A 17,641-nucleotide genomic window follows, 5' to 3' on the forward strand; every position below is an offset into this window, starting at 1 on the left:
AAAATCAGTGGAGGGCTGAATTGATGTGGAGAAACTGTTTGGTTATCCGTATGCATCTGTTTTGTTATGGTTTATTTTTCCTATTTGTTTACCGTTTGCAAATCTGATTCTGCACTTCCCCTCTTCCTTGATAACATTTTGGGGGGTAGAGAAAATAACTCTCCCAGATTCTCTATTGTATCACAAACATGAAATACAAGTTCACTGAATGAAAAGATTCTGATTCAGTATGTTTGAGTTGGCAGGGCCTTGCTGCTGTAATGCATATTGTGTAACACCTTCGTAGCCCAAAGTCAATGAATCGATCTCTGGATTTGCTAAAACCCTTCTCTCCATGAGGTAGATTATTCATAATTCCCAAGTGCAAATTAGCCTTTCCTAGTTACATATCATATCTCTGGATAATATCTTCTTGATGTCAATTGGTTTGTGCTCACAAAATATTTAGCTGAAATATATTTGTCTAGGAAAATTACGAAGTGTAAGAGCTGAAAACAGGGCCAAGAACATAGGGAAGGTAAGGAGTAATGTAGGGGACGAATGTTGTTTTCGATTATACGGATGGCTTTTATGTGGAAAAGGGCAGAGTGCAGATATGAGGCCAATAGATAGAACATAAGAGGAGGGATTCGTAGGCCGCCAGAAGCAGAACTTTCTAACGCTTAGCATTGTCTAAACATGGAAAAGCCTAAGAAATAATGAGTTACCCATTGATGGATTTGTTTAAAGAGACACTGGCTGGCCATTAGTCAGGAGCAAACGGATGGACATAGTGGAGATTGGAGAGGTGGGCTTAAGAGATCCTTCTAGTTTGATGAAGCTACCTACAATTCTGTAACAGTAAGAAGTCACCTAAGCTCTTTGCATCTTAATTACCTCATTTATAAATTTGACTTTTGGCTTAAATCATTCGTAATGTTCCTTGTAACATTCACATTCTATCACCTTTTAGCAGAAAGTTTCCCACATGCTCCATGGGGTTCTACAATGTCCGGTTAAGTGGAATTGGATGGATAACGAAGCTGGTATGAGCAAAAGTAGGTCACAGTAGAAAGAGCGGGGAACGGGGGTCATGAGAATCGGCTGTACTCCTAAGCTGCCTTTAGCTAGCCATGTGACCTACCCCTTTCTGCTCCAGAACTTAGGTTTTTCATTTACTATTTAGGACAAGAATCCCAAATCATAGTTGAGTCTGTGGATCAAAGGCAAACTCAAGACCCAGAACACATAACAATACAAAAAGGTTCAAAAAAGTTTGACATGTTATATTCATAGGGGTAATAAAATATGTATAATGTGTAGACGCTGAAAACAACTACCATGTCGTTACTTAGGAAAATTCTTGGACCGAAATATTATGTTTAATTTTATTTAATAACCAGTCATAACAATGTAATATAGGAATTATACACTTTATAAATGCCCTGAGGTTTTTATTAGAAAAATACTACCACTCTAAATAGGTGAAAATAATAAAAGAGAGCATTTGTTTCTGGGAAGAAAAGACTAAAGAAAAGAATATAATAATACTCCTCTCAAGAGGTTGATGTGAGAATGAAATGAGAATATTTTACATTATAGTAAATATTTTATATTTATTTATAAAAATATATTTATATACACTAAACTTTATAAAAAATAAATACAAATGTCATAAATATAAATATGTATTGATGATATAAATAAAATATTTATATTTAATATATTTCATAGGAACATATTTATGTTTTATATTGGTCCTGATAAGTCACTTAGCACTATATCTGGCATATAATAAGTAATCACTAAATGGTTCTTATTATAAAACAAACAAAACTATAGACCAATATCCCTCAGACTAAAGACGAATATCAACCACAGCAAAGGTTCTTGAAAAGCATTAACAAATAGTATTCAGCAATACATACAAAGAATTACACACCATTACCAAGTGAGATTCATTCCAGAGATGTACGGCTGGTTCATTATTCAAAAATCAATTAATATAATACACCACATTGGTAGAATGAAGAAAAAAAATACCGCATAATCATCTCAGTTAACACAGAAAAAGCATTTGACAAAACCATTCTCCTTTGGCTCTCAACAAATTAGAAGAAAGGCACTTCCCAAACCTGATTAAGGGCATTTACAAAAATCTCACAGCTAACATCACATTCAATGGCAAAGACTGAATGCTTTTCCCCCTCGATAGAGAACAAAGCAAAGGTGTCCGCTCTTGCTACTCTTATTCAACATAGTGCTAAACAGCTAAAATCAAAAACAATCGCAACATTAATGTGAGCGAGGGTGCAGGGAAACTGGGTTGCTCATACATTGCTAATGGGAACGTGAAAGTGTTCAGCCACTCTGGAAACCAGTTTGCCAGTTTCTTTAAAACTTCCGTCTAGGGGCGCCTGGGTGGCTCAGTCGGTTAAGCGGCCGACTTCGGCTCAGGTCATGATCTCACGGTCCGTGAGTTCGAGCCCGTGTCGGGCTCTGTGCTCACAGCTCAGAGCCTGGAGCCTGTTTCAGAGTCTGTGTCTCCCTCTCTCTGACCCTCCCCCGTTCATGCTCGGTCTCTCTCTGTCTCAAAAATAAATAAACGTTAAAAAAAAAATTAAAAAAAAAAACAAAAAAAACAAAAAAAACTTCCGTCTACCATACGGCCCAGTAATTGTACTCCTGGGCATTCATCCCAGAGAAAGGAAGACTTAGGTTCTTACAAAAACATGCACACCCATGTTTATAGCAGCGTTATTCATAGTAGCCCCAAATGGAAAACAATCCACACGTTCTTCTGTAGGTGAATGGTTAAATGGCGGTACATCCATACAACAGAGTACTACTCTGCAGTAAAAAAGAACAAACTATCCTTACATGCAACGACGTAGTTGAATCTGTAGAAAGTTAAGCGGAGTGAGAAAAACACCAAAAAAGCCAATCCTGAAGGGTTGCATGGAGAATGAATCTATTTATGTAAAATTCTTGAAACAACAAAGTAATAGAAATGGAGAACAGATAAGTGGTTAAGGGAACGCCTAGGGTGAAGGACAGTGTGGTGTAGGAGGCACATGGATTTGACTCGAAAGGAAACATGAAGGATTTATGTGGTGAGGAGACGTTCGGTGTTTTGCCTGTTTCAATGTCAACATACCTGCTGTAATGTTATGCTATAGTTGTGCAAGATGTTCCCATTTGAAGGAGACAGGGTAAAAAGCACATGGGACCCGTCTGCATCATTTCTCATAACAGCAGTTGAATCTACAATTACCTCAAAATAAGAGGCTTAATTTTGTTTCAAGTATTTTTTTTTTTTTTTACTTCTAGCTATAGTGTATATTAGTTTCAGGAGTAGAATTTAATGTTCATCACTCACCTATAACACCCAGTGCATATCACAATTAAGTGCCTTCATTAAAAAAAAAAAAAATCCTGCCTATCTGGGGCACCTGGGTGGCTCAGTCGGTTAAGTGTCCAACTTTTGACGCAGGTCATGATCTCATGGTTCATGAGTTCGAACCCCGTGTCTGGGTCTGTGGTGGCACTGCAAAGCCTGCTTGAGATTTCTGCCCCTCCAAACTCTCTCACTCTTTCTCTCTCTAAATAAATAAATAAACTTAAAAAAATTTTTAAAATCCTTCATATCATGTAATAATAATCAATCCAATAATCTTCAAATATATTATTTCCAGAGGAGAAAAAGAAACAATGAAGATGAAGTTTTCTTCATCTCTCAGGCTGTGGAAGAATCACCTAGAAGTTATTAAGCATCCTGATCTGCCCTTGGCTGGAAACTCTTGGCCAGCTCATGACTCCCTTACTATTTTGAGTCTTGATCACAAATAAACGTTTATCGGTAACAGAAATGGAAAGTTACATGCAAACCAATAACGATGTTCAAAGAACTGAGAATTTTAAAGGGACACTTTGTACCCACACACGTATTGAAAACTTGGCAACAAAGGGAACAGAGCAGGATGAAAGCATTTACCTCCTCTTTGGCGATGCGCATCTCGTCTGTAACATTAGAGAAAACTGTGGGCTGGATGAAGTAGCCTTTATTCCCCCAGGGGCCTCCACCGCATTCCAATTTGGCCCCTTCTTTCTTCCCACTCTCAATGAGGTCAAGTATTTTTTCATATTGTTCCTTGTCAATCTATTTGAAAAATATCATACGGAGCGGAAAATAAGTGAATGAATTAAGAAAGCAAGTTTATGGAAGTAATACATCACCCAGCCTGTTAATGAGGGCTTCAAAATGCTCGAATATTGTTATGAAGTCAAATATCCTATCAAAATAGCTGACAGAGGCTCAGATTAATTCTTTGTTTATTCTCCTGACTTTTCTGGAAAGAACACTTAAAGATAAATATTTGTATTTAGTATCTGTTTTATAGTTACATAAGGAAAGCACATGATCACTGCAAACAAGTGTTATTTATTTACATTATTTATGTATTTATCCTGGAAAAATGCCTGTTCATAGTCAAACATACTTAGTTGACTACTGTAGTCCAAAGTGAAATAAAGAGTGAAAGGAAAAAAGAACTTTGGGAATGGGTTTAATTAAATATGGCAATTGGCAAGCAGATGTTTTGGGACTTGGCCGATCCCTAGACCTCTCTTTGGTTCTCCTCATTCCTATCTCCTCTGGCCAGATCCATGCTGACCACAGTCTGGTCATCCTCTTCAGTTCAGGTCCCTCTCAGCAGGTTAAGGTTTAGTTTTAAAGGAAAAAGATTAGGGGCGCCTGCCTGGCTCAGTCGGTTAAGCATCCAATTTCAGCTCAGGTCACAACTTCAGCTCAGGTCATGACTTCGGCTCAGGTCATGATCTCACGGTTCGTGAGTTAGAGCCCCGTGTATCTGTGCTGACAGCTCAGAGCCTGAAGCCTGCTTCGGATTCTGTGTCTTCCTCTCTCTCTGCCCCTCCCCTTCTCTCTCTCTCAAAAATAAACAAACATTATTAAAAATTTTTAAAGGAAAACGATTGAAGATCCAGGAGTCAAGTGGGGGGGGGGACCCTCTTGCTAGCTCAACTTGTCTTTTCTCACTACTTAAAAAGTGTTGCTCTTTATCATCTTTTACCCTGCAATCTCCCCCATCTTCTAAATCCCAGAAAAAGGTTTCAAAGACCTCTGACCACACAAACCAGCTCCCATATCCAATTAGATTACGTGCTATCTGAAACCAGAAAAGGTTTTCTAAAATCTGGCACAATATTCGGTACGACGTTGCTCAATCCTCCGTAGTGCACGATATTTAATTGAATAGTCTCCAAAGAAAACGTTCTTTCATTTCCAGCAAATTAAGGAAGTCGTAGGGTTGGTTTAAGAACTGTTGGTTTGATATTTAAATTGCTGCATAATATCTTCTACAGCCAGACTAAGTGGTGCTGTTAGTTCTGCCTGGTGAAAATATTCTGGTTTGTCAGCAAATAACCAAGCATCCGTGTGTCTCCGTGCAAAGCTTCCCTGGCCTATTCCAAAATATTCACTTGACTGTGGCCTCAAAACAATCATGATTGTTATGGCCCTAAGCCATAACCTTTCCCTGCCTATGACCAGAGTGGGTACTTGGTGACCGTGCTAGTCTGGCTTATGCACTGGGAGGTAAAGGCTGAAAGGATTTGACTATTGGAAGACTTCGATGGCCAATAACCTCTAAAAATATAGGAATTCATCTTTTACTGGCTGGCTACCGACAATGTGGTTCTCTAACCAGCAACTTTAGCATTACTTGGTGGCGAAAATGCATTTCTCAGGCCTCACCCAAGACCTACTGTGTCAGAATTGGCCTTTTTAACAAGATCCTCTGGTGATTCAAATGCACAGGAAAGATTGGGAATGTTGCATTAGAGCTAGGCCTAGTGAGGGAAGTTTTCATTTATACTTCGGGACATACTCAGTTGAGTCCCGCTGATTTTGATCCACCATACATACTAATCTTCCTCAGAAGGTTTCAGACTGGCCATATCTGAATTTGGCTCTCCTTTTGGCCCTCAGGAACTTCTCAATAATGCTAGGATGTAGCAGGGGCTCTCTACTGTGCGATGGGCCGTTAGCCCATGGGCTAGTCTGTGAAATGTAATAGGGCATGGCGTTGTAATAGCCTCAGAGTATACATTTTGATGTGTTTGAATGCGCAAATTCTCTCATTCCTTAGGGTTCGTGGGCTGAGAAAGAAGACAAAGGGGGAAATGACACGGACACATCCTTCAACTTATTTGGAGACCACAGATCAACAAAAGCAATGAGAGCAGATATATGGAGTTATTGATCTGTGATAATAATTGTCACCACAGTTGTAAATGGGAACCTGCAATTCTCATTTATTTAACAGACATTTGAGCATGTACTGTGAACCAGGCACTTAGATAGATGCTTTATATAGATTATTGCATTTCACTGCACAATGACCCTACAAGATTGGTGTTACTACTCCCATTTTACAGATGAGAAAACAGAGCCTCAGGGAGGTTAGATTTTAAATCCAACCTCGATTTCCAAAGCCCATCTCTCCGCATTAAGACAAATGCAACTGTGCTGATAATGTTACAACATTTAATATTGGTATCATTACTTCTTTTTCAAATGAAAATATAGATATTTCCAGGTGTTTAAAAAGGCACATTTTGGGCTGTGAAATCAAATTGGAAAATCACTTTACCCATTAAGAAATTTATATATATGTATATATAATACACTGTACACATATGTATATATGTGTGTGTATATATGTAATATGTATTTACATATACTTGTATCTATAAATGTACTTAGTGCATAAATGTCTCTTTCTGTAAGTTTTGTCTTATAACAACAGATATTTTTAAGGGTGAAGAAGTTTCAAGGCCTTTTCAGTCTTCTCAAAAATCTACTTATTCTACTTACTCAGTAAAACTTGCGATGAAAATCTATTTGCTTATAGAGATTAAGGCCTCATATTAAGCAGTTAGATCACTGTTTACTTAAGATCCTATGAATAGGAATTTTCTTAAAGTCTATTTTAACTCCCTTCTCTTAGGAAGAATGAGGTATTCTAGATCAATTTTTGAGCCTCTGGTTGAATTGCACGGATCCCCCAATGGGAGAGTGTATTGCCCAACAATGTTTAATATTAAGTATCTTACATATTCTATTCTCTTCATTTCCCCTTTCTTTCCTTCCCTGTTCCTCTTTAGATCTATCTATCTATCATCTATCTATCAATACATCAAATGGGAAAAATGCTTTACTTTTACATAGATAGGTAGTCATTTATAGAGAGAAATAATCAAACTGAAAGCTTAGAATCCCATCCTTCTTTTAGAATTGGAGACCAAATCAAAATCAAATTTATTATATGTCTTGGCATCCATTTGAAAACCTACCTAATATGAGCAAAATCATCAATTACTTCTATGTACTCATTAACTCAAAGATAAAAACAAAACACATGTGATTGAGATAAATCAATGTATTACTTCATTTGCCAGCTGAGTTATTTTAGAGCTTTTAGATTTCAATACCTGGCATTGTCTAAATCCTAAGATTTTCCTACTTGGCTATCTTGCATGAGCAGAAGAACCCAAAACATCCTTTTAACCTTTCCAGACTGTAAACTCCATGAGGTCAGGTATCATATCCTCCTTGTTCCTTTTGGCTTTGCCAGGTACTTATCCCAGTAAATTCAGTATTTTGGTAAACCACATTTATTTTTGGTTTAGTAAGTTAAGATTAGTGTTTGCTTCAAATCAACAGCATGGAACAGTGTATAACTTTTAGTGTGAAAGAATAGAGACTCTAAGCTTATTGTCTAGACTCTAGAGAAGGATTTCTAAACAGCAGCCTTATTGGCATTTTATGGCAGATAACTCTTAGTTGTGGGGCTCGCCTGTTGCATTGTAAGATGTTTTATAGCATCTCTGGCCTCTACCCTCTACTAGATACCAGTAGAAACATCCCCTTTCCCAACTGAGAACCACTGCTCTACATCAAGGTCCCAGAGGGTTGGAGTAAATTTAGAACCAAAGATCCAGGAGCTTGCATAACAGACAATGAACAGGAAGGAAGGAAAGGGCAAAGATAGCTTTTGGACAAGAACAAGACTCTCATGTTGATAATGGGTCTAAGAAGACAGAAAAAACTGGGAAGCCTAGGGTTGTTGGAGAACTAGGGTTCTCCACCTAAAATGAGAAGTTTGTCACAGAGCCAGGAACTCAGGACCTTCTAGGACACCCAGGCCACCATTAGAAGGCCAATCAGAGTAACTGAAGACTGGAGAGAGTTTAGAGGTATGCTTCCTGCCCACATCTGTGGGATGTAAACTGAGAAAAAGGACTGACTCAGAGGAAGATATAAATGATAGGACTGTATACAAACTTCCAAAGTGGACGGAGACCACATACAGGAATCAAGAGGTGTGCAGGTGGGGAAAAACAAGAAACCTACAGCATTTGTTGTTTCTCCTCACATCTTTCATTTCCGACATGCTTCTAAACTGTTTCAAGACATGAAGAGGGGGCAACACACAAGAAAGGATGCTTTCTTTAAATCGGGTGCTGTATTTATTTATTTATTTATTTATTTATTTATTTTTGTTAAATACCAAACTGATACAGTATTGTCACCTAGGAAGATCTGTGGCAAGGAAATAATCTTATTCAGTAATAAGTAAGCCTGAAGAGGGCACTTTATTCTTGTCCTCTGTGAAGGCTATTCCTTCCATTTTATACTCACTTGAGGGCCTTGGCTGACTCCTGGGGTCAGAGGATTTCCAAGAACGTATTTTTTAGCCCGTTCAACACTCCTTCGAACAAACTCATCATAAATTGATTCTTCCACAAAGAGTCTGGATGCAGCTATGCAACACTGGCCTTGGTGGTAGAATAATCCATGGTGGGAAAATTCAGTGGCATTATCCACTGCAAAGAAGACGCTCACATTGAAGAAGAGTTATTTTCTAAAGGTTACATATTTTTATACATATCTGTCAGAGGCAATATGGTGGTGTAGAAAACTTATGAGTTGCAGAGTCAGACATAAATTCAATACATCCCACCTCTTATCATCCAGGTGACAAATTACCTTTTCTAATCCTCTCTGTGATATGGAAATGATAGCAAAAAATATAGAATCTAAAAAAAATTGTGGTTATTATTACAATTTTGATATAGGTATTACCAAGAATATAGAAAGTGTCACAAGATCCAATCCCACTGCAAACGATTTTTATAAATATCTCCATTTATACTTAGTTAGGTGACTATGAATATTTCAGGCTCCAAGTTTTAACTACATGACAAAGAAAATATGAACTATCAATTGCATTAAATAACTTAAAAATATTTTTAGACACCCTGATCAATAGGAAAAGTGTTATTTCTGAAAAAAATTGATATCCAGAATCATTCACCAAGCTTTAGAACCCTGTTCCAGTAAAAACATTCTCCAACTTTATTTAAAATATATTGTATTATTTCATATATGCCTCTAAGCTCTTCTTCCCTATGTATTTGAGATGGTAGAATGGGTCTTGAAAGGGAGGAAAAGGTTGCGTCATTATTAAGTCCTAAACAACCTGAAGAAAGTTTTCTCTGCATTTTAATTTTTTTAAATGCTGAAAACTTAATTGAACATATGTCAGTCGAGTGCTGTTGTATTTCTTTTGTGAACTAACCACACCTACTTACGTTGTAGTGGAAACAGTTCACAGAATGTTTTGGTAAAAATCAGGAATCTCGTTTGTAGACTATATAATAAGGTAGTGTGGTCTGAAAAGCTTCAGTTACAACCACATTCAGCCATTTTTGTTCATTGCCACATACCTCAACTGCTAAAGAAAGAGCTAGATGAATGCTTGACAACCTATTTCTGCTAATTGACATCCATTTAGAAAATAACTATGGGATTTTACTCGGTAATATACTGAGAATGAACCTGGGATATTGTATAGTGGAGTCAGATCATGATTGGAGATTGAATATATGTAAATTTGACTACACTTGCTAGGAAGAGGAAGAGAGGGAGAAATTCCTTGAATAATAGGCGTCATTTTCCCCTGGCCATTTCATTTAATGTGTGTATGACCCAGAGCGAAGGGAAAGGACAAATGTGAAATTTACTGTCTCCCTAGCTGGTCCCAGTACAATTTCACCACGCCTAACCCAATGCCAATATTTAAAGGCATAGACTTAATTAAGAATACACCATGGCTCCTAAGTGCAAAACAGTTAGTTTGCCTGGAGTTCAGCTGAGGAAATAGCAAACTATTCCAAATCACGAGGAAAGAGTGTCTGTGTTAGACTTATCTAGGTGTTGTACTTTAGGACAGTTTGAGAGACTTTCACGAGTAATTCTAGATTCTCATTAATGCCTTACATTTTGACGTTAGGGGCAAACCCTTTTATAAACTTCAGGTTCTCCGTATGGCATTACGGGACACCAAGGTGAGGGGTGAAAAGTTAAGAGTGGCTTTCACTCACAGTCGGCGTCGGCAAACACAATGCAGGGGCTCTTTCCACCAAGCTCCAGCGTCACCCTCTTCAGATTGCTTTTCCCGGCAGCTTCTTTGATCATTTTGCCAACCTGTAATGGAGCATTACAAAGGAGGAGGCTTAGTGTGCTCCCGTGAAGGTGGGTCTATTTGGCATTCGAAATTTAGACAATGTTTGTGCCATAGTTACGTTTCATTAGGGAGAGACATTAGTGGCATTTTTTAAGACTGGCACCTTCAGATATCAAAGGTTCCTGCAACCGAGCACACACGATGAATCCGGAAAACGCTCCTGAGAAAAGATCCACCGCTGACCTTGATGAACACCACTGGACAGGAGGTAGTTTTCATTTTAATCAGAACTTCCCCTTTCTACTGATGGACTTGAGATGTCACGGTCCAGCCAAAACTTACCTACTTTAATTTTATCCCTCTACTGCAATCCAGAGAACTCTGTCCGAACGGTCATATTCACTGACCCCCAAATCTCATCTCTGTTTCTCATCACGTGCTCCTTGTGACCTGGGTTGACTCCAGTCCTGCCCTTCCTTGGGGTCCAGCTGATATCTGAACACTTCTTTGAAGCCTGCTCTGTTGACTCTGGGTAGACATGACCTTTTCTTCCTCTTTTGCCCCATACAACGCTCATGAGGATTGCTTCAGTGTCTACCTCGGATTGTATTATTTGTGTCCATATCAATTTCCCAAACAGGTATCACCTCCTTGGTAGCAGTGATAAAATCCTATCATTGTGTATTTCTTGTTAACACTATCTGTTGCGGTGGGGGTTTGTTTAACTATGAACTGACTGACAGGTATCTCTCTCTCTCTCTCTCTTTTCCTCTCTCTGTCTCCCCCCTGCATTCTTCCCTTCCCCTCTCCCTCCACACCTTTGAACAGTAGAGCTAGAAAAAAGAAATTGGATCTGTGCTCTCTGCTGCTACTTCAGCTAGCTGGAATCCTACTGTTCTGGTTTCTTCTTTAATGCTTGCTGCCTCTCTTCAGAGAAAGACATTGTTTTCATTTTTTTTCTTTGTGGATCACATCCCATCAAGATTATTTTCTGTAGTTGTTTTATTTTTCCATCTCTAAAACCTGGCCTGCTTTACAACTATTTCCTCTTCATTAGTTTTATTGAAGTCCGAATGTACTTAAATGATCTTTGCTTTGCTTTTTTGAGAGATGATTCATTTTATCTTGCTTCTGGGTTTCTTTTCCTATTCGACACATCAGAGTTAAATAAAAAGTTTCTATCCCAATGGAACAAAAGATAAGTAGATGCTTGCTGAGTGTGTGTTTGATTTTTACGTGGTTACTGAGCCGAATGCTACTGTGCATTACAGAGTAAAGCATTAATTAATCTGTCAATGTTTTTATCTTATTTCAAGATGTTGTGCACAAACCCTTTAATATGGGTGAATAAAGAGAAACTAACATGCTTGCAGTGGGGAAATCCTGTCTGAAATTTTTCTTATATACCATTTTCTTTCTGTAATATATTTCTTATTCAATTTTCATTTAAGATGATTAAGAATTCTGTATTTCCTACATAATATGCTTTTCTTTTCCTCCTTTGAATTTAATTCTTTCTGCATCTTTTTTTTTTCTTAATTTTTTAACTTAGAAACATTTACTGGGGAAACTTGATTAAAGTAGGTAAGTTTTGCCTTGGGGAAGGGAATAAGATTGGAGATATTTTTCTTAAAGCCACATATGTCAGAAGAATGAGAATGAAGAATGGCTAGAAGTATGAGTAAGAGTCATCTGCTTAGGACAAGTTTAGATGGCAAACAAAAGGTTTGTTTGAGTTTTCTCAAAGGTCTAGCTAACGCTAAAAGAAGGAAACATCAATTTTTGTCTTGTGATTTTGTTCCTTTACTTGGAAAAAAGTAAAGGTTTATCATTTTTCTTAAAAAAGCTCTGCAATGAGAAGGATAAGAACCTTCAAGACCATGGTCAACAATATGTGGCATGATAACGTGGCATTGCCATGTGGGGCAGAAACAGCAGATGCTCATGAAAATAGCCGAGCTTATCTCACCATGCACAGTGTATGTTGGATTCTGTTTTAAACGAATCGAATGAGGCATGAACATTCTTCTCTTACCAGAAGGATTTTTAGAAAGAGTGTCATTGCTATAAGGACCACGCAAGATGGAATCCCCTGTTTGCCTCTTTCACGGCCCTTGGTGAGTTTCTTGCTATCTGCTAAACACAAACCTGAAGCTAAAAGAGAGCCCAGGAAGACCGAGTTTTCTGCGTGGCCTCTAAAATCATCTTGGTTACACTTGATTATTTAATGCTTATTCAGAAGTAGTTACTGTACTGGTTTCTGCAGATAACAATGCATAAAATAGTCTTTGAGGATGGTCAGCAAAGGAGAGAGATCCACGACCAAGCAAAGAGCACGAGCTATTATAATCATGTACCATGGTTAATGGGGACACAGGAGGGGAGGTTCAAATTCAGGATGAGGGCACCTGGGTGGCTCAGTCGGTTAAACATCTGACTCTTGATTTCAGCTTGGATCATGAGCTCACAGTTTGTGGGATGGAGCCTCGTGTCAGGCTCTGCACTGACAGCACAGAGCCTGCTTGGGATTCTCTCTCTCCCTCTCTCTCAGCCTCTCTCCGTCTCTCTCTCTCTCAATAACAAATAAATAAGCATTTTAAAAATTCAGCATGCCCCCGGAACTGCAGAGAGAGCCATAGAGGTAACATGTGGCAACAGCCTTATCATAGCAGGTGTGGCCACCAGTGGGCACAACCCTGGAAGAAGGGAACGATACATCTGAGTCCTCTATAGGGTGCTCGCTAGTAAGGTGTTTACTACTCATTAGCTCTGTCAATTTTATTCTGTACACTAAGGTAGACATTATTATTCCCACTCACAAATTAGAAATGCAAGTTTAGCAATGATACTTAACTTTCGGAAGACACACTGCGTAAAGGGATAGAGTCAGAATTTGAGCCCAGATGTTGCCTAGGCTGTTAACCTCAAAGTTTTTCTATTTTTGGCAGGTAAAGTCCCCCAAAATGCTGCAGGGGCCTGGGGATGGGCCAAGACAAATAGGCAGTGGTTCCAGAGAGGGGGTCAGGCAACAGCCCAGATGAACTAGAGAATGAGTGGGCATGGGATCTAGAGGAGGAAATATGCATGGAGTCCTTTGGGGGAAGGTCTAGAATGCTCAGTTGAGGAGTTTGTACCTTCCTGCCCTTATCTCCTCTGCTATGATTCAGATCTGTGACTTTACCACTTTCTAACTTATTGCCATGTCTCATTTCCAATTATTTTGTCCCACCGAATGCAGGATTTGCTTTCCCTCACATCAACTAGGGGTTTGCAGAATGTAAACTTTTTCTATTCTATGTCTATGAAATGTAAGAAAAAGTACATAAGTATTTAATTTTTTAAAAAAATCAAGAAGACTAACTTTTGATTTTCCACCATTTAAAAAAAATTTTTAATGTTTTATTTATTTTTGAGAAAGAGAGAGACAGAGTGTGAGCAGGGCAGGGGCAGAGAGAGAGAATAGCTGAAGCAGGCTCCAGGCTCCGAGCTGTCAGCGCAGAGCCCGATGCGGGGCTCAAACCCATAGACCGCGAGACCATGACCTGAGTCGAAGTCAGACGCTTAACCAACTGAGCCCCCCCAGGCGCCCCTCCACCATTTTAATTCTCTATGTAGATGTTTCTTTATACTGGAGTGGCTAAGTAGGAGTATAAAATAATCCAATTAGCTTCTCCTCATTATCTAGAATGTTCTTCTTGCTTCTCAATCTCCAAGGGAGTTAAAAAAGTAACCCCTCTTCAAAATTCAGAGCAAGTCCTAACACCTACGTAGACATCACCATTCCTTATTCCTTCCTGTGAATGCCCTCAGAGCAGTCAACACATATCATAGTATCTTATCACGTCTTGCTGTGTATCTTATTTCTAACAGCCACTTTATAGGAAAGCATTCTCATTCTTCAAACTTTCTACTGAATACCAGTAAAAGGTTTGCACTGATCTTCTAACAATGTCACATAATCCAATAAGAGGACTCAAATTGTGTTTTACTTGGTACAGTATGATTTTACCACTGTCTTTTGCTTGTAATAGGAAATCATCTCAATAGGTGGGAATCTATTCTCCCAAACTCCACTTTCCAGGAAGCGCTCTCTCTCTCTCCTTCCTGCCTCTTCTTGCAGTGCCCATGGCTGAGACCCTGTTCTTTAGCCTTCCAGAAGGTCGCACTGGAGCCAAAAAGGCATAGAAGTTAGGCTAAACCAGCAGTAACATTCAGGAAGCTGAGTTGCTGGCTCCCTTTCAGAACGATCAAGAAACAGAGAACCCCAAATAAGGAGCTAAGGGTGATGTTCTGCAATTTAATTTTCGTAATCTACAGGGTAAAATTACATTCATTCATACAAATCACTGTGGCTCTATTTAGAATTTCTATCATAAACCATACTAATCACATGACAGGGTCCAATCGGCTATAGTTCTCATCAGGGAAAGGAATGAACATTCTAAAAGCAGTTCACTGTAGTCCGAGTTTGTCACAGGTATTCCGTTTCATCTCAACTACATCTGCTTATGTTCTATAAACACGTCTGAAGGCTTGAATAAGGAACAAATCATTAAAAAGAACTTTTGTTTTAAAGAAACGTCGGCTTAAAAACAGTTACATAAAACACACGCTTCTGACACCTGGAGACACAGACATTCCTCACTACTGGCCCCAGTAACTGATTACCTCTGTAGATCCTGTGAAGGCCACTTTGTCTATGTCCATGTGGGAAGAAATGGCCGCCCCTGCGGTAGGTCCATAACCAGGCACAATGTTCACTACTCCTGGAGGGAAACCTGCCTGAAGATACAAAGTAAAATATTTACAACAGAACTGAGAATCTCATTCTAGGACAAAAAAGAGGAGTGTATGGGATCAAAGTTGCCTCTTTATGCCGAGCTTATGAGTTTCTCTACCAGGAAAGATTCGTTTATGTGGTTTTATTATTATTATTTCATTTCTCAGCCCACTTAAAATAACCTCAAGAGTTGCATTGCTGGGGAAGTATTTCTCCTCGGGGTAAGACCATGTTTGACTTTTATGGGTCATTGCCCCAGTGATGGCTGTCTCAAGTTTCCTAACGGTAACTCAGAAAGATAGTATGGGTAAAAGAGCTTGGTAAATTACTCACATAGAAGGAAAGCAATGCGTTTATTAACCTATCGGCAAATCTAAAAGGATCTTACATTTTTAGTTTCTAGCTATTGATTGTACAGGGCATACCAACTGGGTGGCGAAAGCCTACTGGCAATATTTAATCAGTAAAACATTAGATAAGAATTGTCATCCCGTGCATGATTAAGTGGCACAGACTGATTTCACTCCTGGTTAAAAAAATGATGAGGTAGAAAACAGTGTGTACCTGAGATGGGCACAGTCACATTTCATGTTGTAGGCACCAACATGCCCCATTTTGATATATCTTTGCCTTGTTTTTTAAAGTGAAGAATAGTTTTAAGATTTACACTCAGGTTTTTAAAATTTAAGTGTCTAGTAACTAAAGCTTGTTTTCTAAGTTCTGGAAAGACATGAAGGACAATGGGCAATAAATTGTTTGCAAGAAAAAAGATATGAACACAATCCAGACAGTGGATGGAAATAAATTTCACATGCAAATTTTTTTTTGCCCCTTGTTAAGCGAGAAGGCAAATGCAGAGGAAACTGGAATAGAAAACAGAATATAAACATGTCCCCTTGTGGGTAGATGTGTTCAAAAATTATGTGGCACGATATTACAAGGGAGCAGAGAGGACTCCAACCTTCAAATGGACTAGTTTTTTTTTTTTAATTTTAAATCGCAGAACCTCCAGGCCATCGGTACCGGTTATAAACGAATTTTCATTTCAACATTCGAAAGAAGGATACTTCAGTTTCAACATGAAGTCACATTCATGAGAGTTAGGCCAAAGAAACAAACAAGGGGCGCGGTCTCCCAAAAATGAATAAACATTAAAAAATTTTTAAAAAGAAACAAACAAAAGTGATCATAAGGTGACTGTTTGACATGAAGCCTTTGAATCTGGCATCTTACCTCCATTTGGGCAGAGGTTCATTTGGGCTGATTGCAAAAAATCTCAACTGGCAGCCATATTAAATTTGTCTTCATCACTGGCCGGGAGCCATTGGGAGGTAGTTTAGGGGAGCACGAAGTGAGGTCTTCTTATTGTAAGTGAAGCCTCCCGAGTTCTTGTGCATATTTTGATGGGGGAACTCACCTCTTGTATTAAAGATGCCACGTGAAGAGCAGTGAGAGGAGTTTGCTCTGCAGGTTTGACAACCACTGTATTTCCGCAGCTAAGGGCAGGCCCTATCTTCCAAATGAGCATGACCAACGGGAAATTCCACTAGAAAGCAATATATAACAATAGATTCTTTGTATCACTGAAAGCTACCTTTGCCAATCTAACTTCTACATTATCCACTACCCATCGATGTGAAATAATAATTGTGGTAGTTTTGTGCGGTCAACTGGTGTATTCGAATTCAGTTAATTGCTAAAAGCAAACTCATAAATGCTAAAAAGCTCCAAATAAGCTAGATGTGGGACGGGAGTGGAAGAGAGCCATACAATTTTATCAAGGGCTGTTATTATGAGTTCTTCATCTACTGGAGGGGAAAAAAAAATCACTGCATGGTTTAAAAATCAAACGTTGCTATTAAACACACTAGAAGTTATCTGTATGTGTTTGAAAAGTGTGATTATTCCTCCCTCCTTATAGATCATTTATTGTAACTACACACCCAATAGTAAGACTTAACAGTGACCTGAAACTAATATAACACTGTATGTCAGCTATACTTCAATAATAAAAATTATATGTATGTGAGTGTGTGTGGGGGTATGGGGGTATGTGGGTATGTGTTTATTTCTAAGACAAATATCTCACTAAAGACATTAAAGTTTAGCGTCTGGTGGCTAAGAACTTGGTTCAAATCTCAGCTCAGTCACTGACTAGCCCAGTGAACTCAGACAAGTTGCATGCTCTCCTTGGATGATTTCTTCATCTGTAAGTACTGATAAAAATCCTCTCTACTTTGGAAGGTCATCCTGAGGATTCTTCAAGAAAGTAGGCCAAAGACTTAACAGACTGACCGATTCATCATAGTCATGCAATAAATATTAGCCATTA

At 38.7% G+C, this 17,641-nt stretch overlaps 1 protein-coding gene across 1 annotated transcript in view; it reads right to left on the reverse strand.

Moving 5' to 3' along the window:
• The window catches only part of ALDH1A1 (aldehyde dehydrogenase 1 family member A1), a 58,804-nt gene that overhangs the window by 13,710 nt on the left and 27,453 nt on the right, over nt 1–17,641 (reverse strand). Inside the window, exons 6-10 of the mRNA XM_007077497.3 lie at nt 16,727–16,855; nt 15,198–15,311; nt 10,447–10,549; nt 8,702–8,886; nt 3,974–4,138 (exon numbers count right to left, since the gene is read on the reverse strand). Coding sequence (XP_007077559.2) covers nt 3,974–4,138; nt 8,702–8,886; nt 10,447–10,549; nt 15,198–15,311; nt 16,727–16,855 — 696 coding nt within the window. The remainder of the gene's footprint in view (nt 1–3,973; nt 4,139–8,701; nt 8,887–10,446; nt 10,550–15,197; nt 15,312–16,726; nt 16,856–17,641) is intronic.

The sequence above is a fragment of the Panthera tigris genome, chromosome D4 (genome assembly GCF_018350195.1).
Source record: "Panthera tigris isolate Pti1 chromosome D4, P.tigris_Pti1_mat1.1, whole genome shotgun sequence".
In the NCBI taxonomy this organism is placed as follows: Eukaryota; Metazoa; Chordata; class Mammalia; order Carnivora; family Felidae; genus Panthera; species Panthera tigris.